This window comes from Auxenochlorella protothecoides (genome assembly GCF_000733215.1).
Source record: "Auxenochlorella protothecoides strain 0710 unplaced genomic scaffold scaffold85, whole genome shotgun sequence".
In the NCBI taxonomy this organism is placed as follows: domain Eukaryota; kingdom Viridiplantae; phylum Chlorophyta; class Trebouxiophyceae; order Chlorellales; family Chlorellaceae; genus Auxenochlorella; species Auxenochlorella protothecoides.
Window position 1 is genome coordinate 218,026 of NW_011934254.1, and position 25,043 is coordinate 243,068.

At 63.8% G+C, this 25,043-nt stretch overlaps 3 protein-coding genes across 3 annotated transcripts; 1 reads left to right on the forward strand and 2 right to left on the reverse strand.

Moving 5' to 3' along the window:
* Positions 1 to 282: 282 nt before the first annotated feature.
* F751_6266 (Oleandomycin polyketide synthase, modules 5 and 6) lies at positions 283 to 8,452 on the reverse strand (the record flags this gene model as incomplete). The annotated part of the gene is made up of 17 exons (XM_011400709.1): positions 283 to 806; positions 917 to 1,166; positions 1,360 to 1,569; positions 1,729 to 1,869; positions 1,974 to 2,229; positions 2,384 to 3,065; positions 3,180 to 3,336; positions 3,610 to 3,786; positions 4,171 to 4,215; positions 4,368 to 4,942; positions 5,293 to 5,523; positions 5,657 to 6,181; positions 6,615 to 6,740; positions 6,841 to 6,955; positions 7,114 to 7,253; positions 7,430 to 8,062; positions 8,248 to 8,452. The coding sequence occupies 17 exons, from the start codon at positions 8,450 to 8,452 to the stop codon at positions 283 to 285; spliced, it is 4,992 nt and encodes a 1,663-aa protein (XP_011399011.1).
* A 2,026-nt stretch (positions 8,453 to 10,478) lies between these two features.
* Positions 10,479 to 25,001, reverse strand: F751_6267 (Erythronolide synthase, modules 5 and 6; the record flags this gene model as incomplete). The annotated part of the gene is made up of 13 exons (XM_011400710.1): positions 10,479 to 10,947; positions 11,096 to 11,497; positions 11,636 to 11,735; positions 12,225 to 12,420; positions 12,632 to 12,728; positions 13,271 to 13,481; positions 14,185 to 14,308; positions 14,446 to 14,614; positions 14,754 to 15,581; positions 16,500 to 16,649; positions 16,818 to 16,947; positions 17,075 to 17,168; positions 24,933 to 25,001. 13 exons carry the CDS (start codon positions 24,999 to 25,001, stop codon positions 10,479 to 10,481), a joined length of 3,039 nt encoding a protein of 1,012 aa, XP_011399012.1.
* Positions 20,912 to 24,106, forward strand: F751_6268 (Endoplasmic reticulum mannosyl-oligosaccharide 1,2-alpha-mannosidase; the record flags this gene model as incomplete). The annotated part of the gene is made up of 8 exons (XM_011400711.1): positions 20,912 to 20,969; positions 21,085 to 21,424; positions 21,686 to 22,215; positions 22,299 to 22,433; positions 22,604 to 22,695; positions 22,888 to 23,014; positions 23,370 to 23,659; positions 23,771 to 24,106. 8 exons carry the CDS (start codon positions 20,912 to 20,914, stop codon positions 24,104 to 24,106), a joined length of 1,908 nt encoding a protein of 635 aa, XP_011399013.1.
* Positions 25,002 to 25,043: the final 42 nt, after the last annotated feature.

Below are 25,043 nucleotides of genomic sequence, written 5' to 3' on the forward strand. Positions count from 1 at the left end.
CGTAGGGATTGAGGGATCGCAGGTTCACCACCGGCGCCATGCATCGCTGCTGCAAACCGGCTGTCACCGCCAAAACCCCCAGCAGGCCTGGAAAGGGTCGTGATTTGGGTTGCGGCGTGAGAAGTGGGAGGTGGGTGCCTTGAGGCGATGCAAGGAGCCTGGGAGGTACTGGATCAGATGGATGTGAACTGGCTGTGTTGATGCTCTTTACCATGTTCATTGACAGCCCTTGACGCTTTCTCTTCCAAACCCTATTGCCCCCCCCCCCCTTCTTCTCCAAAGTCAGCTCTCACCTGCCGTGCCCTCTGCATGCCCAAACACAGCCTTGGTGGCAGCCAGGGACAAGCAGGCGGCGCCCCTCTGCCCCAGCTGGGCCATCGCTGCGCCGACCTCGATGGGATCTCCCAGCGGCGTCCCCGTCCCGTGCAGGGACAGGGACTGCACGCCATCCGCTGCCACGCCCGCGCGCCGCATGGCATCTGCCAGCAGGCGCTGCTGGGCGGGGCCGCTGGGCGCCGTGACGCCGCTGGCAAGCCCCGTGCTGTTCACCGCAGTGGCCGCCAGCACCGCCAGCGGGCCCGAGGCCGCTTTGAGTGAGCGGACAGCCTCGACAGGGTCGGCCGTGGTCAGCAGCAGGGCCGTCACGCCTTCGCCCCTACCGTAGCCGTCCGCCGCCTCGTCCAGGGCCCGGCAGCGCCCAGAGGGGGACAGCGCCTGCAGCGCGCTGATCTTGGCCGCGCTGCCGGAGTCGAGCACCAGGCTGACCCCGCCCACCAGTGCCGCCTCGCAGTCTGTTGCCCGCAGGCCTGGCGAGGGGTGCAGGGCAGGATGTGTTCAGGAGTGCATGATCAGGGAGAGCCATGTATGAAGGCAGGGACTCCCGAGCGCTGCCAAGCTCTTGAGCAAGCATACTCACCGTGAGTGGAAAAGTGCAGGGCCACCAGGGAGGAGGAGCAGGCGGTGTTCACAGCCGAAGCTGGGCCCCGGAGGCCAAAGGCAAAAGCCAGGCGACCGGCCATGAAGCTCAGCCCATTGCCTGTGCTGGCGACAGGGTTGACGGCGGCGGCAGGTGGCAAGGTCGCCGTGTGGTCCTCCGCCCACATGCAGCCGATGTACACGCCCACGTGCTTGGTGCGGTGTGCCTCCGGCTGACCAGACAGCAGCATCTGCACGGGAGGGCATCGAGGAGGGAGCAGGATGGTTGCTTCAGGGGGGCGACGCTTGATGCGCCCGCTTGGCCGCCCATGGAATTGGCGACTGGAACGCCACACCATCCACCACCTCAGCTTGTAACAGAATGAAAGCTTGCACTGTGGCCGGGCAAGCACCTTGATTGTGTGTCGATCCCCCGAACCCCACCTGGGCATGCTGGAGGAGGAGGCGGAGGTGGGGGTCAGCGAGGGCAGCATCTCTCGCGCTGAGCCCAAACAGCTCGGCATCAAACAGGAGATGCTCCTGTCCTCGGAACATGGTGGCGAAGCGACACGCCACAGTGCCGGTGTCAGACACTTCTGGGCTGTACGTCCTGTCCATGTCCCAGCGGGCGAGGTGCAGGGGTGCGGCAGCTTCCTGGGCGCTGGCGAGGCATGCCAGCCAAGAGGTCGAGCTGTCATCTCTGTAGACCCCCGGAAAATCACCTCTGGCATCGCTGATGAGCTGTACGCTACCCCTCAGCTCTGGCAGCTGGTGCACTGGCACTGAGTCCTGACCACTGCGACTGGGCCGGACTATGCTTCTCAGCTCGTGGATGCGTGTGCCCAGGGAGCCCAGGGTGGGGAAGTCAAACAGGGCGGTGGGCGGGATGTCGAGGCCGAACCGATCGGAGATGGCCGCCGCCAGCTCTCCCATGGCCAAGGAGTCCAGCCCCGCCTGAGAACAAGCATTGGGAGGCGCAGGAAGTGAGAGATTTTATAAGCACAATCGCCACGATTATGCAATGCGCTCACCATTCTCCAAAGTGTCCTCATCCTGACCTGTTGGAGCGGGGTGTTGAGGGGCACTAGCTTTCCAGTGATCTCAGCACCCAGCTCCGACAGAGCGCCGCACACGTCCTGGAGGGACAGGCTGGAGCTTGCAGGAGTGGCTGGCACTGCAGAGGGAATTTCCCTAGGGTTCGCCCCTTGCTCCCTCAGATCCGCGGCAATGGCCGTCGCCAAGGTTGTTGCAGTGGGGTGGTCAAACACGATGGTTGCAGGCAGCTCCAGCTCAAACATGTCAGCCAGGACATTTCTGCACAGTGGGATGTTGTTGTGGGCCACAATGTCGATGTGGTGCATCTCCGGGGTTTGAGGCCGCCCAGTCCATGTGTTCATGTCCCTCAGGCTGGAGAAGTGCAGGCAAAGATGAAATCTGCTGCTGCTGTGCAGTTTGCGCACCACCTCACCTGAGCTCCACTGCCCCAATTGAGTCGAGGCCGTTGGACATGAATGGCACGTCCGGAGTAAGAGCGCTCCCCGTTGCAGCCTCCACAGCTTCCAGCACGCAGCCTAGGATATCAAGGCTGCCGGCGAGGGTTGCTGGCGGCTTTCCAAAGGTTGGGCCAGTCTCCATGGCATGCCCATACTGCAGTGCAGGCTGCTCGTCCCCTCCTGCCAAATGGCCCATGGACTGCCAGGCCCGAGGTTTCGCAGGTGTCATCGCATCGCCTCCCACAACCTCCGAGAACAGTCCGCGGCTCCAGCCCGAGCGGGCCGGGGCGTAGGTCTGCCACTCCACCAGGCATACCATCAGGCTCGCCTCCGCAGCGGGTGTCTGCCTTGCAAGCAGGGTCTTGGCCACCACGTCCAGACCCGTGGCCGGGGCCAGACCCTGGAAACCGCGGCGCGCCAGCAGTGGAAGCAGGCCCCGGGACTGGGCGGCCATGCCCACCACGGCCCAGGGGCCCCACTGCAGGGCCTGGGAGGGGATCCCGGATGCGTGCAGCCGCCCGCAGGCGGCGTCCAGGCCGGCGTTTGCAGCAGCGTAGTTGGCCTGGCCCACCGACCCCAAGGGCCCGGCCACGCTGCTGAAGGCCGCAAGGGTCTGCAGAGGGTGACCGGCGGCTGCGCCTGCCACCAGCTGGAAACCTGCCATGGAGGATCGTGGAGTGGGGGGATGACAGCCTCTCAGTGCATCGCGTAGGGCTGGAAGAGGATGGCAGCCTTTCTCTTAAGCACAACACCCAATTCGCATCACCGCACCTTGCAGTTTGGGCGCGGCCACCGTCCTGAAGCGGCCGGGGGTCTGTGAGGCCAGCATGCCATCGTCCAGGACCCCCGCCGCATGCACCGTGTTGGACAGAGGATGCCGTGCAATTTGAGAGAGGGATGCAACCTCGCCACGCCTCCCGACGTCCCACTGCACAAGGTGAAGGTGGTCTGGAGTGGCGAAAACGCCCCCGCCTCCTGGAAGCCGCCCGGCGAGCCGCCCGCTGCGACCCGCCAGCAAGACCTCTGGGCAAGCCGGCCCTTTGGAAAGGAGGAAGCAAGTAGTCAGCCACCCCAGGCCAGACATTCCACCGGTCACGAGCGTGCATCCTTGCAGAGACTGCATCTCTGGTGCGGAGCAAAGCCCCGGCGGGAGGCCACGCATGAGCTTGGGCAGGCAGGTGACGCCTCTCTGGTGATGGACCGGCTGGGCATCATGAGCCTCCTCCTCTGCATTCCTCCGGTAGAGTGGAGTCCCTGCATCCAGGCAGGTGATGCTGGGGCCCAGGGCGAAGGCCGGCCCTGCCGGCTTCGACACCTCATTGGCCTCGTTGCCGGCCACCATGAGGAGGGCCAGGGAGGCGAGGGCCATCTCTCTGGCCTGGCCCGGCATGGGGGCAGGGAGGCACTCTGCACCGGCGACGGCGGCCTGCAGTGATGGCCCAGTTCCGGCAGCGTGCAGCGCCGACAGGGTTGGCGCACATCTAGAGCAGAGCTCAGCGCTGTCTTGGCGTTCCGGGATCATGATGGAGGGACCAGGAGGGGCAGCAGCGTTGCCGGCCCAGCGCATGCTCAGAGCTGGCAAGCTGGCGAGGGTTGGATCAGTAAAGCTTGCTGATGCCCTGGTGGGCCGGTCAGCCAAGTTGGCGATGTGGTACAGCGGGCTCGGTTGCGCTGATACCGTAGGAGGAGGCACAAGGGGTCCTCCCAGGCGCAGCAGCGGCGCCGATACCAGGCCCTGCATGCTGCACACGCCGGGCATCACCACACTTGTGTCTGTCTGTGATGCCAGCCTGGCGTGGCGCAGCACCTATGCAGTAGACAGAGGGGTGTGGAGGGGGGTTCAGTGAGAGCAGTGGTGCAAAGGCTATACAGCACGGCATACGCGGCAAGAACGCTGGGTGCTGCAGCCCCATCCTCCCTGTCCTCCTCGCAGGGCAAACCGCGACCCCTGCTCCCCACCTTCACGGAGACAGCCTCATATTCAGGACTGAAGCCACAGGGCGTGGGGCGCGGCACGCTGTGAGCGCTGAGCGCGACCGGCACGCGCACAGCGCCGCCCTTGCCCGTTAAGCCGGCCAGCGCGGAAAGGTGGAGCGCGGCGTCGAGCCTGGCGGGGTGCACGCCGTAGGATGGAACCTGGCCGGAAGGTGGGCTGGCGAGGACGGCCGTATTGAAGGCGGGCGGCTTGCTAGGAGGAAGGCGCAGACTGCGCTGGCCAAGCAGGCGAATGGCAGCCTTGCCAGCGCCAGGAGATTTGTGCCTGCCACGCCTTGCATCAATAAGCGCGGGAGGGCCGATGTGGCAGAGCTGGGCGACGACATAGCGCACGCCCTCCTGGGAGCCGATGGTGACACGCCCAGCGCCGGCGATGTCGAGAGAAACAACAAGCCGTCCTGCAGAGAGGCTGCAGGGGGCCTGGAACGCCGCGTTCAGGATGGCGCAGGCGCTGCTTAGGCCCAGGCCGAATGGCAGGGCCCCTGCGGGGCTCACCGCCAGCTCCAGGAGGGCGGTGGCAGGTAGCACGGCGCCGAGGCCTGCGTGATGGGATGTAAGAGAGGTTGCAGTGTGACACACTGGCGGCAGAGAGGCGTGTGTCTTTGGGCTGTTGTGCATGTTCGCAGCGTAGAACCGTTTCTTACATCTCCCGCCTGACATCGTATGCAGAGCCTCCTCCCACCCAGCCTCTCACCCGCCACCACATGGTCATGGAGCCAGGCATGCTTTGCAGCTGCCGGGGTGGCAGCCAGGTGCAGGCTGCCCTTCTTCGCCCCCGGCAACGCCCCTGTCATCAGACTGCACAGCAGGGGGCAGGGCCAGGCCACCGCAGGCACACAAGGCAGCGCTGCCTGGCCTGCCAGGAGATTCGACCCTGAACAAACGCCACCCCCCCTCAAGATGGCGTGCGCATTCACGCCGCTCATTCCAAAGGAGCTGGTGCCGGTGAGGCTGCCGGAACTTCCCACCGGCGCCGACTCCCGGGGGATGTGCATGGCCGCTGGCCCGTCGCGGCCCCACCCATGGGACAGAGCAGACGCGACATGTGGGTTCAGGAGGGCAAGGCCCGCGACAGGGGGCGCGCCGCCTGAGGCCAGCGTGGCTGCCCCCAACAGCAGCCCTGTCAAGCCTGCAAAGAGATGGTAGGCGTTAAACAGAGGATTGAGATTGTGAATCGAGGTAAGCCAGACCTCATGCAAACGCTCACAGTCTCTACTCAGCAGCCAGCCAGCACACCAGCCCACTTAACCCACCTGCCGCGCCCTCGGTGTGGCCAAAGCAGCTCTTCACGGCGGACACGGCAATGGGCCGAGCGGCGACCCCACGCGGCGCACGCAGGGCTGCTAGAAGGGCACCCAGCTCCAGGGGGTCCCCCAGCGCGGTCCCCGTGCCATGCAGGCCGGCCACGCCGACGTCGGCGGGCCCAGTCCCGGCCGCGGCCAGTGTGGCAGCCACCAGTGCAGTCTGGGCGGGGCCGTTGGGCGCAGTCAGGCTGCTGGACCGCCCGTCCTGGTTCACCGCCGTCCCCGCCAGGACGGCCAGCGGCCGCTGCTGCTGTGCGTCACTGTGTCTGCCCTGGCCCAGCGCTGCGGCCAAGACGAGGAGCACAGTGACGATGCCCTCACCCCGGCCATACCCGTCGGCCCCGGCCTCCAGAGAGCGGCAGCGCCCGCTGGAGGAGAGGGCCCCCAGCTGGCAGATGCCCACGGTAGTGCCAGGCCAGAGCATGACGTTCACGCCCCCTGCCAGCCCTGCCTGGCACTCCCCCGCGAGGATACCTGGGGTGAACGGGATGCAATTGTGGAGTCTAGAAGGTGGGCTGGCAGACTTCTGGAGCGTCAGAGATCTTTTGCCAATGCCCTGGGCATTCCATGCGCACTTCAGGCTCCAGAACCAATACACCCTGGCAACCCTTTGAACCCACCTGCGCGGGCACTGTGGGCTGCCACCAACGAGGATGAGCAGGCTGTGTCGATGCCACTGCAGGGTCCACACAGGCCAAAGGCATAGGCCACACGGCCTGACTGGTAAGGTGCGCCATTTCCTGCATCAAGGCACGCGATTACGGAATGAAGTCGACAGTGGGCCAAGCCTTCGCAGTGCTCGAGATAACGCCAGTTAAAACATACCATGCAATACCATCCCTTCAGCCAACGATGTTGGCATCCAGGCGGTGCAGCCATCAGGTCCCCTACTTATTCTCATTCCCACCTGTCATCACAGCCCCACTGAGGGGCTGGCCGAGGGTTCCATGCATGAGGCTCATGTAGTCGTGAAACATGCACCCGGCATATGTGCCAGTCTGGGGACCCATTCGTGCCAGCTGGTACACAGAGTCTGTTGGGTGCAGGAGGAAGGGGATGAAGTTGGCGGTCTATGGGGCCGCTGATCTGGCTGATCAGCCTTGGGGACCTGCATGCTCCCATGCAGCTCACACCTGATCCACAGAGGGTCTCCAGAGCTGACGTCAGCAGGAGTCGGGCCTGGGGGTCCAGGCATGCCGCCTCGCCCGGACTCATGTCAAACATGACCCGGTCAAACGAAGCAACATCCTGGAATGGGGGCACATGTGGGGTTGGGGTGAGTCGGCATGGGTGTGCTTGGTGGGCAGTCATGCATGCGATGGGTCGCTCTGGAGTCGCATATGGGGAAATTTTCCGCAACATTGCAAGATCCAACTGCTGCCGCCCTCACACACAACCAGGCCCACTTGGATGAAGGCCCCGAATCTGGCGTAGGCACGCCCGGGTGCGCTGGCGGCGGAGTAGATGGCATCCACGTCCCACCTCTCGGCAGGGATGGTGGTCTGCACGCCACGACCTTGTACAGCTGTCTCCATGAAGGCTCCAGCTGATGTGGATAGGGGGAGTGGGGAGGCCACTGGGGTGAGGGATGCAAGTGTGGCTTAATGGATATCCCAAGATAATTGTGCCCCCAACTCCTGTAGGAACGGGGCTTCCCAGACCAGTCCGCGCCGCCGTTATCAGCCAATTCAGGCAGGCCCCAACTGATTTGCGAGTGCTCACCTGAGGTGACGTGGTTGGGGAATCGCGCCCCAGTGGCAGCGATGTAGACGGTTGCGAGGGTCCTGGTTGGGTCAGCCGGTAGCCGAAGATGCTGGACAGATTCGAGATGCTGGTCCCACACCGCCTCGCCCTGCTCATTCCCCACTCTGTCAGACACCGTTACCTCCCGGAGCAGGGCACCGATGTGCCCAGCCAGCGCGGCGACGGTCGGGTAGTCCAGCGCCACAGTGGGCGCCAGCTCCAGCCCAAAGGCGGCGCCCAGCTCGCTGCGCAACTCCACGGCCGCCAGGGAGTCGAGTCCGGCGGCCATGAGCGGGGCGTCGGGCGCGACCGAGGCCCCCAGCACGGCGCAGACCAGGTCGGTGATCCGATCCAGCACTTCTTGCATGCCATTCGGCGCTGCTGCCTTGGTTTCGGGGAGCTTAGGAGCGGTGCTGCGTGCCGCTGGAGGCTCACTTGCCTCGCTGATGGCACCCGCAGGGTCAGAAGCCTCCTCATTATAGTGAGGGAGGAGTGGCCGGCGGCGCAGCGCATCCCACTGAAAGGCCCCCGCCACCCTCACGGGCGGGTAGGAGACTGCTAGGCAGCCCTGAAGTGCCCTCAGCCCCTGCGCAGGTCTCATGGCGTGCATGCCTGCGGTTGCGGAGGGCATTGATCTCATGCGCTGGCATGTATATTGTGTCGTATGCACCTTGCCGGCCACAACAAATCCCAGTTCAGGCATGGCACAGCAAATAACCCATCTTCCTTCTTGAGATCGTTGGCACCAAGCAAAGAACATTCACTTCCCCCCCCCCCCTCAGCCAGCCTCGGCGCACCCTGGCGCGCAAGGGTGCTTAGAACGCTGGGCGCGGCGGCGGCCATGCCGACGAAGGCCCAGGGGCCCCACTGCAGGGCGAGGGCTGGCGATCCTTGAGTCAAGCACCGCCCAGCATGCGCATCGAGCATGGCATTGGCCGCCGCGTACGCTGTCTGCCCCGCATTCCCCAGGGCCGCCGATGCGCTGCTGAACAGCACCAGCATGCTGCGACGGGACGAGGGCGAGGAGTGAGTGTGGACCTGGGTCAGCAAACTAGATAGACCATCAGGAGCTCCATGAGGATTTCAGCTGGCGTGGGCACGTCAGGATCCCCTGTGGTTCTAATATCATGCAAATCCACATACACACTGCAACAAGGATCCCAGTCCCCTGCCTGGATCCGGCTGCGGGGCTCGTCAGTTCTCCAACACAGCCAGTCTTTGGGCCGGCCACGTGGCGCAGGGCGCCAGGGGTCACGGCCGCCAGCAGCCCGTCTCGCAGCACCCCGGCGGCATGGAAGAGGGCCGAGCTAGGCGGTGCCCGGCGGACGAGGCAGCTGGCGTCCAACCGACACCCAATGTCGCAGGATGTCACCGTGAAGACGGTGGGGACATTCTGCCAAGGATGCATGGATGCGAGCCCGCCAGTTCCTCGCCCACTCCTGCCCAGCAGGCTCAAGCGTGTCGCTCCTCCGCGGCAAACCGCCAGCCAGCCAGCCACCAGCCGGCCTAGTCCGGTGGTGCCGCCGGTGACAAGATTGTGTGTGGAGCTGTGCGAGAAGTTGTTGAGATGGCCAGGCCGCGTTGGGTTACTCTCGACCAGGTGTGGAATCAGGGTCACACCCGCAGCGACTGCTTGCCGTCGTACGGCCGGCGGGGACCCAGCAGGCACGAGCGGCGCAGCAGGGGCGGGGTCAAGTGGGCTGCAGACGTCCAGCGCTGCATTGCCCAGCGATGCCTCGAGCAAAAGGCAGCGCAGCATCGCGCCGCACATCAGATCACTTTCAACCACCGGTCCGGCATGGGATCCCATCGCACAGGGCATGGCGAGGAGGCCAGAAGAACTCGCATCCAGCCGGAGCTGGGCATCCCGATCTCTGCCCATGCAGGCCCTGAGGGCACTGACTAGGGGTGCCAGCGCCGACCTGCGTATAGCTACACTGGGCCCCTGGGGACTGGAGGGGAGCACGCGCATGTCCTGCCAGCCTGTCGTAGCCGCAGCACATCGTGAGAGTACTTGATCGCCATGGCAGGCGACCTCTGCGGCGCAGTGAACTTCCACGTAGGCGCGGACGTCCCGCCCAGCACGCGCGCTGGCCGCCTGCAGGGCCTGGGACCACAGCGATGCCAGGCACAGCCCGGAGCAGCTAGCAAAGGTGCGCTGCACAACACCCAGGCCCTGCTTCAGCGGGCGGCCACTGCTGCACTCCAGGCTTAGTGGCGCCTGCACATGCTTGGGTAGTACAGAGCGCACACCCCTGAGCATCACAGCAAAGGCAAGGGAAAAGGGCCTGCCTGCTCAAGACCATACCACTACACGTTCCTCACCTCCTGGTTTCCGTCCGGAAGGTAGGCTCCTGCTGCAACAGGAACGCCTGGCGCCCCACCCGCCGAAATGTCTTCCGCAGCACCCAAGTGGGTGATGGCATCCAGCACCGCAGGGTGACAGCCATAGCCATCCACTTCGACGCCGTCAACTGGTTTGATGATACCTGTGCAGCCTGGGGTTGCAGGGCGAGGGCGAGGGAGCAGCAGGAGGGCCAAACTTGCATGCCAGGCCGGCGCGGGAGCCTGTGCTGGAGAGAGTGAAGCCCCTGCCCAGGCCAGGCCAAACATGGCCGTGGCGTGGGTGGTGGCAGCCTGCTGATGTGCAGCCCCTTCGGCGCTGCTCAGAACCAGGGTGCCATGCGCCATGCTTGCGGCAATGTTCAGCAAGAGGTCCTGGCTCGGCAGTCCTGTGTGCCTGGGCAGCAGGACCGGTGCTGTTATTGCCAGGGAAAACAGGACGCCTGCATCCCTGGACTGGGGCTCTGGAAATTGACGGAAGAGGTGATGGGGGTATCAGCACGCTTGATATCGGTGGGGACGAAAGCAGACTTGCAGCGTGTGTAGAACGGAGCAGCAGCCCGGCGTTCCTACCACAAGGACGTCTGTCGAATGCCACCCAGTCACCGCTGACGTGACGCACAGTCCTCCCTGCTTCCACCCCACCGATCGTGCACGCTGTGTCCGTCCACCATGGCACCCCTCATCAAACACCTGGGTTGGCGTTCAGAGACCCCCCAGCGCCGTGCATTGCCTCCATCATGGCTGCGCCGGGCAGGAGGGGCCTGCCGCTCACGGCATGCTGCCAGATGTAGGCCAGCCGTCGCGAGACCAGGCTGGCCCGCAGCTGGCAGGTCGCATTTTTGGGCGCCCCCGCCCGGACCAGCAGGACGTGGGGACGGGGCCCGAACCAGCAGCGCTGGCGCCGCCAGGCTGGCCTGCGGACGAGCGCCTCGGTCGGCGTCAGCACCTGTGGCAGCGCCAGCAGCGCGTGCGCGTTGGTGCCCTGGAAGGCAAAGGCGCTGGTGCCCGAGAGCGTCCCAGGGGCGCAGCAGGCCTGGGGCCCGGGCTGCTTCGCGGCGTGCAGCCCGCGGGAAGCTGCGGAGAAGCTGTCCGTCATCAGCGGGTTGAGGACGCCCAGTCCCAGCAGGGGGGGGAGCACCAGCGAGCGAATCCTGCAATGTGATGCTCCAGAAGGGTTGGGAAAGGAGGAAAACCAGTCTACGACCACCAGCAGTCTCCGAGGCGGGAAGCCATGTGTCGTGCCCTTCATGATAAAAGTTCAGCAGGCCATGCGCGTCGCGCCCTTCTGCGCCAACCCACCTCATCAGCGTGCTGTGAAGGCCTGCGCCCCCAGCTGCAGGCTCGACATGCCCCACCAGCGTCTTGACGGCATGCAGGCCCAGGCAGGGTCCGGGGTCATGCCCATCCCTCCCTCGCCCCAGCCTGGGGCACAGCACCGTCAGCGCCGCGTTCAGCTCGATGGGGTCCCCCAGCGGGGTCCCCGTCCCGTGCAGCTCCAGCCCCGTGAGGGCGCCAGGTGGGGCGCCGGCCGCGGCCAGGGCCTGGCTGATGACAGCCTGCTGGCTGGGACCGTGGGGTGCCGTCAGGCTGCTGGACCGCCCGTCCTGGTTCATGGCGGTCCCCGCTAGAACGGCCAGGGCATCGGTGTTTTGACCCTGGCGTGTGAGGCCAAGGGTGACGCAGCCCTCGCCTCGGCCATATCTGCAGGGTGGTGTGGGTCGAGTCACGCATGGCATGTGCATGGCTTCCAACCAGCTTTGCACACACATGTGTCCTTGCGCACACTGGACTCCAGCCATTCCCCAAAGCACTATAGGGTTAGGGTCTAGGCCCACGGACCCGTCTGCCGCAGATTCCAGGGTCTTGCACCGACCGTCAGGGGACAGCATGCCGGCGGCGGTCAGCATGTTGATTGTGGAGGGGTCCAGCGTCAGCAGCGCTGCGTTTGAAGTTGAGGCAAGGGGGCGATGGATGGGGAATTGCAGCTGGCGGTCGGTGCACAGCCAGGTACTGGTGGTGCTCCTTGTCCAGGGGAGTCTCAATGACATGTCAGTCAAGCATCAGAGCATGCGTGAGACTGTTGCGATCATCTTCATCCTGGCAATGCCCACCTGCAGTGATGAGGCCCTGGGGGCATCTGCCTGAGGTCAGGTCCGACCGCAGCAGGTGCAAGGCCGACAAACTGCTTGAGCAAGCAGTGTCGAGGGCAAGACAGACGCCTGCAGTGGAAGAGACATGGGGGCAAGTCATGCAAATGTCTGTGTACCACCTATCATGAGCCGAGTCGTAGCCGCCGCTTTGGATGCGGCCGGCATTGACGCTGCAGTCTCATCATGCCCCAACAGGGTGCACCACACAGCATGGTGTGCCAATCCTGAACACTCTATTCATAGCAAGCCCTGCATTGCATATCAAATCAAAGCGTCACCTTGCAAGCCGAATGTAAAGGAGATGCGGCCGGCTGCAACGCTGAAGCATCTGCCGCTCGCGCGGTAGGCTGCCCCCAGGCCAGGGATGGCCCTGTCTGCCTCAGATGCATAGTCCCAGAAGGACTGGGCGCTGATGATCGCGGTGCTGTCGCGGTTGGGGTGCCCGCTCCAGGCCGAGAGGGCATGGGAAGCGTCCTGAAAAGGACACAGGGGTGAGTGTCCTTGCAGGGGATTGGCCATGAAAGGCGAGATATGTTGCAGTGCTGCAAGGCAGAGGCATGGCACTGAGGCGAGAGAACATGCTGGATCGAGGCTCTGAAAGGTCTTCTTATGTCCACATCTTCAGCCAGATCCTTCGAGGAGGATGAAACCACCCCCAACTCCCCCAGCAGTGTGCATCACCCACCTCCAACATCATGCGTTGCTGGGGGTCCATGACAAGCGCTTCTGCCGCTGAAACATAGAATGCCGAGGCGTCAAACAGCTCCACGCCAGTCAAGAACCTGTTTGAGAGAGGATCTGAATCTGAGGGGATCAGTTTCGTTTCCCTCGATTCAGTCCAAGGACCAGTGCACAAGCCAGGCATGAATCGCTGTTGTGCCCCATTTTCCAACCACAACACAGCACGTCCTGCCTGCCGAATCTGTGACCAGGGACAGGGTGGATCCTGGATCCATCCACATCCCAGCGACTCAAGGGTGTGGATCTGCAGGTGGGATGAATGGATGGGCGTGCCTGAGAATTTATCTGCTGAAGCCCCAGCTGGGCACTGTGACTCGCTTCTGACACATCCCACACTCCCTCCTACGACAAGCCACCCTAGACATAATTCGCAGGAAATCAAATCCCTCCACAAGCTCACCGGCAGGTGTCCTGGGCAAACCTTCCATGGCCCCCATCCATCGGCGCTGCCAGGCGGGCATGTGCATGCTCGAGCACCACAACATCCGATGTGGGAGGAACCAAACTCTCCAGCCGGCTGAGTCCCAGACTAGCATAACGGTCACCTTCAGGCCCCTGGCCGTGCTCTTTTGCAACCCCACACAGCTCTGCGATGTGGCGTGCCAGCGCGGCAGCCGTCGGGTGGTCAAACACCAGGGTGGGCTGCAGGCGGAGGCCAAATCTGGCCGCCAGACGCTGGCTCAGCTCCACCGTGCCGAGGGAGTCCAGCCCCGCCTGGACCAGCGGCATGTCTGGGGCGGGCCTGTCGCCATGCACAGCCTGCACAGCAGCCAGCACCTCCTCCAGCAACGCAGCTGTGTTTCCATCCCATGAGCTGTGGGAGTTGACGGCCTGCGTCGCTGGGGCTGTGGCAGGTGGTGGGACGATCTGTGCCCCAACAAGTGAAGAGGTTGCAGACTCTGGCAACATCATGGTGGAGAAGTCAGAGTATAACTGGTCCGAGGCTTGGCGTGGGATGCGCATGAAGCTCGCCCACTTGAAATCGATGGCAGTGATCTGTGGGCATACAAGATGTTGTATGTGTTGATCTGACATGGTGGGGGACAAGACAGCGGGCCACAATGCCATACTACATGAGACATTGGTGGTAGATAGCGCATGCACCATCACGTTGCGCCGTCCCGCCAAACAAAGGAGTGAGGCCCCAACCAAAGCCCACCTCGCCGGCGTATCGACCCCTGATGACCCCCGACAGAATGTCCAAGCCAACAGGGGGTTGGACGGCCCCGATCCCGGCACGGGCCATGGCAGCGTGCACAGCGCGGTTGGAGGCGACCATGCCAACGCCAGCCCAGGGTCCCCATTGAATGACGTCGCAAGGAGTGCCTGTGGCAAGGTGCTGGGAGCGGATCAGGTAATATGAACCTTCCACTGGCTCAGGGAAGACGAGGACACGGTGTAGCTGGATCCATACTCAGCTTGTTAAAGAACATGTGTGATTGCCCAGCCTCGGCCGGCAGCGCTCACGTTCATGTCATCACTTGCCTCTGTGCGCACAAGCGGATTCATAGTCGTCCAGCGCTCCATTGGCCGCGGCATAGGCCGCACTGCCAGAGGGTCCAGTGACACTGGCAATGGAGCTGAACAAGATGGAAGCCTCCAGTGCAGATCCAGACGTCATCTGTCGGGCGCAAGGTGTGCCTTGGTGAGGGGGCTGGTGGTGGAGGGACGGGCCTGGCATAGGATGTGATCCCCCTTCTGCACATGGCTTCCACAGCGCGACCCCGCCTTGTTCGTGTCCTCATGGCCCCGCCTCACCCTTGCCAGCCGCCACATGCCAAACGCCTTGGGAGCTGCAGCTACGCGGAAGCTGGAGGGACGCAGCGCCGCGATGCCGGCGTCCCTCAGCACCCCGGCGGCGTGCACCAGTCCCAGGCGAGCACTGGCCACGCTTTCCAGTCCGTGACAGTCCATCGCCAAATCACTCCTGGACGGGGGGTCAGTGAGGTGCTGGAGTGAGTGCATGTGGTGGGGGGATGCTGAGAACGCTGCTTGGGAGGTCGGAGACTTAATCCTCAGGCAACGTGGAACGCCAGTCCCCTGCCCCCTCCCCCTCCCAAACCTACATGAGGATGGTAAGGAGGCCATTGCTCCATGCCAGGTCTCGTGCGCCGACCTCCTGGCCGAAGCCGCTGACCCTGCCGGAGCGCGCAGGCACAGCAATCTCCACGCCTGGGCGCCCGGTTTGTTGGACCAGCTGGGCAGCGAGCAGCCCCAGCGCCCCCGCCCCGCCGCCGATGATCCATGCCCCCGGTCCGAGGAGCGGCTTGGGATGCGCATGCGCCGGCGCGGCAAGCACCTGCAGCGCGCGCACATTCAGGACGGCGCCGGTGACGAGGCAGTGGCTGCTGGACGTCGGGCTGGCCGAAGCAGTTGCTGGTGAGCAGGCTGCATACACCCCGACCCCGATCAGGCTGATGGCCGTCCTGCCGACTCTCTCCGCGGCGAAGCAGCGCAGCGCCGGCGCCGGATCCTGCCGCCGATACAACACGCCGGCAGAGTTTCCACGTGCGTGGACATGCAGGGCCGTCAGGTGGGGCGACTGCTGCAGCACCTCCAAGGCCAGCAGGGCACCGGCGCTGATTGCTGGCGGCAGGGAAACATTCCATTGGGGTACAGGCAAGCCGGCCAGCACTACGGACTCGACGTCACTCGTCGCCGACGTCAGCCTGAACGTAAAGCCCAGCGCCCCAGCGCCTCGCGCCGGTGCCGCTCCCTCCAATATGGCGCTGGCCCGCCACACGCGATGGTACAGGGGCTTGGGTTGGGCGCCTGGGCCCAGGATCTCAGCGTCGCCCTCATGCCGGCCACGAAGAACCAGGCCTGCCACCCGGGTGGAGTGGTCCTCAACCCCCGCCGTGCCGTCAGCAAAAGCGGCGATGCGGTTCCCGTGGCTCTCACATGTCACGCCGTGCTCGGCGCCACACAAGATGTGGTCCAGGCAGGCTGGTGCCGGTGCGACAGGTGCAGCGGGCACACCCCGTGGACCTTCAGGCCCAGCCACACAGGCCTGCACCGCAAAAGCAGCTGTCAGCACCAGGCACGATGTTCCTCCCCCTGGGAGGCAGGGCTGGGCCTCGGACATGATGTCCCCGATTGCCACAGGACTTGGATCCAGGAAGCGACCTGGCGGCATCTTCGGTACCAGGCACCTCCTGGCGCGGCTCCTGGTCTTGTAGGGGCTGCTGACAGGTTTGACAGGGCCGGCGATCGGGCCCAGCGTAGCCGTCCAGGCCGTGATCAGGGATTCCATCCTCGACCCCGGCCTGCTGACGCTGACCCGCCCCAAGGCGGGCAGGATCTCAAGGTCCAGGCCAGGTGCCCCTGCGGCCACCTGGCCGCCAGCATGGCCCTCGGTTCCGGCGTCCGGTGAGCAGGCGATGCTGTGCAGGGAAACCCGTGGCACATCCAGCATAAGGCGCAGCGTCGCCGCAGCAGAGGCCACGGCGGCCGGCCACAGCGCGGGCAAGTCGCGGAGGTGCGCCCACGGCCGCGCCGCCGGCCGCAGCTGCACCCCGGCGCGGCCGGGGCGGGGCAACCAGGAACTCAATCGCATGCTGGAGCAGGCCAGGAGGTGGGCGGGCCCATGCGGCGTGCGCTCCCACACCAGCCGCTGTGAGGGACAGCAGGGTCTGGTTCCTGGGGACTGGCCCTGACAGCCTTGCGCAGAGCGCACCAGGGCATGCGCGTTGGTGCCCTGTCCAAAGGAGGGAGAGAGGACGATGGGCTACTTCAAGAAAGCAGATGCAAGGGGTCCGGGCCATGCTTGCCCCCGATGGCTGTGCCCAGCGCTCCGTTGACGCCACCCCCACCAATCGCAGCTTGCCTGGAAGGCAAAGGAGCTGGCGCCGGCCAGTGTTTGGTCGGATGCGCCACACCCGGGCCGAGGCCCCTGGAGCCTGGCAGCCTGGATGCCACCCCTGCAGACCTGCTCGATGGCGGCCACGTAGGGGTTCACCGTCCTGCATGCCGGGAGGAATGATTGAGATTTAGTGCTCCTTCCACAAAGACCAGGTGTATGGGCAGGCGACATCGGGAGGGAGTCGCAGTACGAATTCCCTCTGAGAGTCACTCACGGGGACATTCATGAGCGTGCATATTGATTACCAGGCCCCTGCACCACCACCCACCGCAGCGTCCTCAGCGGGGCCAGGTAGGCGGAGCCCGCCCCAGCGCTGGCCGCTGCCAAACTGAGGAGGCCAGCGGCCGACTCGCTATGGCCGGTGGAGGCCTTCACCGCCGCCAGCGCCAGGCTGTGCCCTGAGAATTAACAGTACGGAAAGTTGAGTTTGCTGACAGCGCTAGAAGTCTGCGTGCCATGATGTCCTCAAACCAGGGAGAGCAGGCAGCGACAAAGCACCCTGTATCATCATAGCACCACCCGCACCTCGGTGCCTGGGGGCCAGGGTGGAGAGTGCAGCTCCCACCTCGATGGGATCCCCCAGGGGCGTGCCAGTGCCATGCAGTTGGAGCGTGTCCACCTGCATGAGGAATTGATGCATGGGAGCAGTACAGCTGGTGTTGCCACGTTCAACATGCTGACCTGGACCAACCGCGGGTGAGCAGTGAGACACCATCCATTGCCAAATTCTTGAGCCAGGAACACACTCATGGCTCTCGACCTGCTCAGGATCCGACAAGGCTGTCCGCAGAGCAGCAGCGATCAGGGCTGACTGACTGGGACCGTTTGGAGCCGTCAGGCTGCTGGACCTTCCGTCCTGGTTGACAGCTGTGCCCAGCAGGATGGAGGTCCCAGGGCACCAGCAGGCGCTCGCCTAGTGAATATGCGGGGTGATTGCGTACAGGCTGAGCCAGAGTCACTCCGAATTCATCCTTCCAGGCATGCAAGGTGAGTCGCTACCAAAGCCAATCTAAACACTCACCTGCCCTGCATGGGTGTCATCCATTGAGCTGACAGCACGCAGGAGGAAGAGGCCCGCTGCCTCGGCCCGAACATAGCCATCCGCCGCTGCATCCAGACTCATGCATCTGCCCGAAGGTGAGATCATCCCTGCAAAGATAGGGGCCACTGCAACAGTTGAACATCGTGTTTGTAGTTGGCTGTGATCAAAATCACAATGGCCCCTCCTCGAGTGGATGGCTGTATGGGTGGAGCCATGGCCAGCCTGCTTCCCAGATCCCAGAAGGTACATGCAACGCTCGCTCCACCTGCTGCAGCATAGCTGGCCATGGTGGCAGGTGATAGCATGGCATTCACGCCTCCTGCCACTCCCCACGTGAGGCTGCCTGCCTGCTGAAAGGAATTCACTGGGATCAAACCAGAACAGATGACAGAAGATGTGCACCTGGATTCATACCAGTGCTGCCTTGCCAGGAAGATTGATAACATAAAACTGCCACACATCTCATGCCTCCATGCCGTGGTGCCGCTCACCTGGAGGGCTGTGGAAGCAGCGTGCACTGCCACCATGCTGCTCGAGCAGGCGGTGTCCAGGAGGACAGACTGCCCCCCCAGACCAAATGTGTAGGAGATGCGACCTGTGGGTCAGCATTGTGCCAGCCACTGTAGAGTGCAGGTTGAGCAGAGGGCCCAGTCGTCGCCGCCAGAAAGGTCGACCTGTACAACACCCACGGCGAAAGTTCCCCACCCACCAGTCCAATTCAGGAGTTCTCAGCAACACAGGCAGGCACAGTGAGAGGAACTCTCCAAGCTCTTCCCCTGCCTCACCAGGTATGACAGACAGGCTAGAGCCTGTTGCACCAAAGGTACTGGCTGCACTCCCAGGCGTCCGGCTGGCAACCAGGAAGTCAGCATGTGTGGATCCCACAAAAACCCCGCCCATGGAGGGCTCCCACCCCGCAGTTGCTTGGCAAGCTCCAATCACCCAGGCAGCCGCCTCCAGCATGAGGCGCTGCTGGGGATCCATGAGGGCAGCCTCTGCGCTGCCGAGTCCAAAGGCACCCGGGTCGAATCCGTGAACATCTGTGCATGCGAGGGACGGTGAAGGTTCTGTTACCGTGGGGCACAATCAACGTGACAGAGGGAAACTAGGATTGTGTAGATCGGAGGCGCATGGCCCTTCACACCCAGCGAGCCAACAACTCGCTGGAACAGTCCAGACATAAAGTCAACAACACCCCTTCTTCTCCCCTTTCACCATTCAACTCACCCTTGAGAAACGCTCCAAACCGTGGTCCAGCCACGACACCGCCGGGTACCTCGGCATCCCAGCGCTCCGATGGAATTGGCCGAGGACACTCGGCTCCAAGGCTCCAGTGAAGTCCATATGCGTTGCTCCAGTCTGCTGGCGCCAGCATGTCCCCCCCATCCCCAACCTGTATGGCGCCGCTCTGCATCAGCACAGCACCTCGGCTTGGGACTATAGTGGTAGGAGCGGGTCGGAGCGCTGGGATGACAGAAAAGCTTCCGGCCTCAATGCTCGCATGGGCTTTGGGGTCAGCATGTGCCGCAGCGCTTGTGTGCAGGGCTTCAGGCCGCGTAGAGTTGCCCCCGCCTCCCTTGGCCATCCCAAGGCCGGCAGCTACCAAGTGGGCGCTCAGGCTTGCCACAGAGGGAAAGTCAAAGAGGATTGTGGTCGGGAGGGTCGCCTCAAACTCTTGACTCACCACACTGCGCTCGGGAGTAGAGGGGATGCACTGTTGTTTCTCGTGCCAAATGCCAGGTATATCTAGGAGCATGTGACCTCTGAAACCCCAATGTTCAATACAACAGCAGCTGTACATCGGCCCATCTCTTTGGTTTACTTGACGATTCTGCATAATCCCTGAGCACCAGGCACACCTGGCCAGTTTGAGGAGGTCCAGCGAGTCCAGGCCAGCCTCCATGAATGGGGTGTTGGGTGCAATACCTGCCGATGAGAGTCCGCTGTCCGCCAGATATGCAGCGACCGTGACCATCAGGCGATCGACAACAGTCGATCCCGTGACATCCACATGCAGCCTGGCTGGGTGTTGATGCGGGTCTGAGCGCTCGGTCAGGCCTCCTCCTTGTGGCAACGCAGTGAGCTGAGGCAACGGCCTTTTGACCGCCGCCAAGGTCCAGGCATCCTGCTCCTCCCCGTCGTCATGAGCTACTCCTGGAAGCACAGGCTTTCCTTCCCACTGTGCCATGGAGTTCATGCTTGGGTCGTCCTGTGACCATCCGGGGATGTGCCTGGCGGCGGCACTGCCCCACAGTGCAGCTGCAAGGAAGCTGATGGCCTCCACATCGCTGATCCCTGCTGCCAGCAACTGCTCCAGGAGAGCAGATGGTCCCCCAGCAGGGAAGATGACTGCATGAAAATGGGAAAAGGGGGGGTGGGGGAGGATGTGTTTGGGAGGAAGATACTCTGCGATGGATCAAGCACAACCTACGTAGAAGCCCTGGATGCTTATCCCTCACCGACCAGGAATCGAGACAATACGTGGTGGCCCAATGCCATAAGCACGAGTCGTGGGAAGTTCCCCCTTTCAGCGGATGGGCTTGCCACCAAACGCACCGGCGTAGTGCGGCAGGTCGGCAGTGGCCAGCGCATCCGACAGGATCCCCAGGATGCCGGGATCCTGACAGAGTAGCAGCAATGTCGCTGCGCTCCTCCGCGGACTGGAAGCAATATAAAAAGCGAGCTTGCAATCAACTCCACCATTGCAAGCTCCTAGCTTGCATCATGCCACGCCCCGGCGGCACAGTGAGCCGAGGTCATCCTCCGGATGTCGCGCAGGCAAGGAGATGGCCCGTCCCCGACACCCACAACCCACCTGGCCTCCAGCAATAAGCGAGCGAAGCGCACTGCACCTTCTGGATCCGAGACCTCACAGAACCTGGCAATGCCTGAGCATGCATCTGGAGAGGCCCCGCAGTCTAAAGGAAGTAGGTATGCAGTCCTCATGGTTACCCCGGTGAGTCGTTAAACCCTCCCGCCACTGCTGCGCGAGGGTCGAACTGCCAAGCCCACTCTTGTGTACGTCTGTCTCAGCTCCCCAGTGCGGGTAGAACGATGGATTGGGCCGCCCAGATCCTGGATTGCGGCGTACGAGGGACCGCATACGGCATTCGACCGATCATATGCCGTGCCTCAATTACGTAAAAATTGAATAACCCTAGTTCGACGTCCGTCAGGGCCCGCACCCAAGTCCACCTCGGCTCCACATGATGGGGAAATGAGGGACAAACCAATATGGAACGTTTATGCAGCAGTCATTATGAGCTCGAACTGAGGACAATACAACCTGGTCCCCCTCGGATGCCGCCCTGGGACTCAAAATGGCGATGAAGGGCCATTCCCTGCGGCGCACGCGCGCGTGGCCGCTAGGGCATGCGCGTGAGTGTCAAACGCCGATACTAGATGGGTTGGGCATGCGCGACGTGCGTGCAAAACGCGGTCATCTGCATGGCGATCCCCAGCCCCTCAGACTCCCCACAAGACCCATGCGCAGTTGCGCTAACTCGGTGCACGAAGCGGCACAAGGGCGCCGTGTTTGTGACCCTCATCGCGACCAGCATCCTGGCAGCCCTCCTTTCGAGGGTGGCGCTGAAGGAGGGCCCGGATATCGACGTCCAAGACGACCTGTCGAACTATACCCCCCTGCCAGACACCAGAACCCCCCGCTGCAGGACGGGGGGCCTGTGTGAGAGCTGGCAGCTGACGTGCGCCATTGCCAAGGTCTCCAAGGATGAGCTGGAGGCGGAGGACTGCCTCCTCGCCCAGATTTTCGACCCCGTGTCCAGGGCCGAGCAGGTCAGGGAGGCGGCGGCGCTCGCCTGGGACGGGTACAAGTGAGTGCCTGGTGGCAGACTGAGGGTGCATGGGAAGGGGCGTGGACGGCCATAGACCCAGGAGGAGGGCCTGGCGCCTGGCGTCCACGGCCTCAGACATGCCAGAGAGCTCAGGCGGGTGTTGCAGGCGCATGCCCCGCCGCTCCTCACTCCAGGCCAGCCTGTCGTGTCGCTTCGCGCACCATCAACCCCCCCCCGCCTTGAGGCGGCCCGCCCCGCACCACTCATGCCCACGACCCATCCCCAATTGACCCCGGCCAGGGCATGCGCATGGGGCAAGGACCTCGTCAAGCCCCTCACCTGCCAGTCCGCCGATTGGTTCGACATGGGCCTGACCCTGGTGGACGGTCTGTCTACACTGAAGATGATGGGCCTAGACTCCCGCTTCCGGGAGGGGCTGGCCTGGGTCGCCTCGGGGCTCAGCCTGGACAACGGCCGCACGGTGAATGTTTTCGAGGCCACCATCCGCCTCATCGGCGGCCTGCTGTCGGCGCACGCCCTGGCAACCCCGGCAGACGGCGCCGAGCTCACCCCCGCCCTGCTGGAGCGGGCGGTAGAGCTGGGCGCGCGACTGCTGCCGGCCTTTGAGGCCAGCCCCAGCGGCATTCCCTTCATGGACGTCAACGTGAGCAGCGGGCAGGCCTCGACCTCCGCCTGGACGCACATGAGCTACCTGTCGGAAGCTGCGACGCTGACCCTGGAGTGGACGCTCCTCTCGCGATACTCAGGCAGGTGGAGGGCGGGCATGCATGCGGGAAGGCTCTCCTTGGTGTGGGGTGGATCTCGCCAAGGTGCACACCAGCTGGAGGGGCAGGAGGGGCGACAGGATACATCTCCAAGACCCACCGACCCCTCCACCACGACATCCATGCAGGAAACCCTGTGTTTGAGAAGCACACTGACAAGGTGTACGAGGTGTTGGCCAGCCAGACGGCCAAGTATGGTGGACTCTTACCCTACGAGCTAGATCCTGCCACGGGGGAACTGCAGGGAGACCGCGTGACACTCGGTGAGGCAGTCTGCATGGGTGCAAGGTCCATGGTCTCCCTCAGCCGTGCTTGTTTGGGAGGAGCGATGCCGCGGCCAGTCGGTACTCACCGGGGGCCCCCCCCCTTTGAAGGGAGTGCCCGTACGGTGTGGCTCCACCAACACGCCCCCCCATGCTGCACAAATGTGCAGGTGGGAGGGCGGATTCGTACTACGAGTACCTGCTCAAGCGCTGGATCCAGAGGGGGAAGAAGGACAAGACCCTCCTGCAGTGGTACATCGAGGTGAGGCTGCCCATTGTGGAGCGGGTTGGCTGCGTTCTTGAGCTTGTGAATCAAGATTGTGCGATTGATGCAGAGCCACCATGTCTCACGTTCGAAGCACTGATGACAGACTCAGGTGCAGCGTGCAAAGAAAACCACGCCTCACACGGCATTATATCACCCACATCCCACTCCCACTCCTTGTTCCTGCAGGCCATGCGCAGCGTGCGGTCCAGGCTGGTCCAGAGGACGGTGGGCAACCTCTGGTTTGTCTCCGAGCTGGACCTGACGCAGAACCGGACCTGGCCCAAGATGGACCACCTTGCCTGCTTCTTGCCGGGTGCGGGGGAGGAGGGGTCGGGGTGGCAGGGACGCAGCAAGTGCTGGATCTTATGTGCACCCGGAGCCTTGGGTCGATTGCACCCCAGGCTGGACTGGAAGGCTCTGTGGCTGGACCGGCTGCCCTCTTGTCTCGGCCTGACGGGCTGCACGTTCCACTACTGCCTGGGCCCCCCATGCTGATCCTTGTGTCCGAGGCTCCCACCCTCATCCTGACTGCTCCGGCTCATGACTTGTCTTCGGCATGTGCCGGGCTCAGGTTCCAGCAATGCCCTGGAGGTGGGGTCCTTCCCTCCCCTCATCCCTGCACACAGATACCTCCTGAAGTGCCAGAACCACACTCAAACTCACCACAGGCGTGCTGGCCCTGGGCCACTACCACGGCGTGGACACACGCGTCCCCGGCGCGACGCAGCGCGACCAACCCCCGGGCATGAGCGACCTGCGGCTGGCGCGGGAGCTGGCGCGCAGCTGCTACGAGGGGTACCGCAACACGCCCTCGGGCCTGGCGCCCGAGGTCTGGCACTGGGTGGCCCATGTGCCCGACGACAACCCGCGCGGCATGGGCGAGTTCAGCATCACCAGCCTGGACGCGCACAGCCTGCTGCGCCCCGAGACGGCGGAGTCGCTCTACCTGCTGTACAAGGTCACGGGGGACCCCGCCTACCAGGACCAGGCCTGGGCCATCTTCCGCGCGGTGCAGCGCTGGGCGCGGGTGCGGGCGGGGGCGCACCCCCCCCCCGGCGGTGGGTGCGAGGGTGCGGGCGAGGGTTGCCACGAGCACCCCGCCAACTACGCCAGCCTGGACAACGTGGCGGCGGCGCCCTCGTCGCAGCGCGACTCGCAGGAGAGCTTCTTCCTGTCGGAGACGCTCAAGTACCTCTGGCTGGTGCAGGCCGATGCCCCGGACGCCTGTGCCGTGGCCAACTGCACCCGCGCGGGGCCAGGCCGGCCCTCCCTCTTTCCACTCGACACCTGGGTGTTCAACACCGAGGCGCACCCGCTGCCCCTGGCCGGCGTCAGGCGCGTGAACCTGCCGCAGCGGGTGCTCAAGCCCTACAGCCCAGAGGCCATCACGGCCATGAACGTCTAGGATTGGACAGCGATGCTGGGGGCCACCTCCAGGATCTGGACAGATGCTTCCGTCCCCTGCTGCAGTGGTAGGAAGCTGCTGCCGAGATTGCGAGGCATCCCGTCGAGGGCTGAAAGCCAGTATCCCATGCTGTGCCCTGACGCGACCCCAGAGCTCCCACACCTCAACTCAGCCGTTAGAATGCTTGGATTCGCTGTGCTCTCCCCCTCCTTATTAAGCATTGTACACCATACTCATCCCCGAAGACGCAGCAGTCAGGGAAAGCAAGCCGAGGCGACTCTCAGCACAGCAGCCCTCTGCGCTACACCACCTCACTTTACGCCAGCATAGGGGATGCAACGCTTGATCTTGAAGAGGTCCCCGGGGGACACAGACTGCTCCTTCCTACAGACAGTGCACATGGCGGGGTTGGGAGGATGTCCAGGCTTTATCCACACGGAGCCAGAGTGTGCAGCAGTAACCCCACCAAATCACTTTGCGACATGCGGATCAACACACCCCTCCAGTCCAACAGCACTGCATCGCCCCCTGCCACCTCCACATGACCAGGCACACGCACTTGCAACGGAGCAGGTGCTGGTGCCGCTTCTTCTCGTTCAGATGCTGCTTGCCGGCCTTGCGCGTCAGGACCTTGCCAGACCCCGTCACCTTGTAACGCTTGACCGCCGCCTGGGACATGGGAAACTCAACAAGGGACTCAGGAGTCCGGTAGGACACCAGAAGTGGTGACTGCATGCTTTCCAGATATTCAAGCAGGCACAGATCATGAGAATGGAACGCAAGACTCTCCCTCCCAATCCGCCACTGACCCAGACCAGCCACTGACCTTGCGCGTCTTCAGCTTGCCGCCCCTCCTCCCATCTGCGCACTCTATCGTGAGCTGGGATGCGGCCATGGTAGCAGAAGCCGTGACGGGGGCCCGCACTGTCACAGGCCG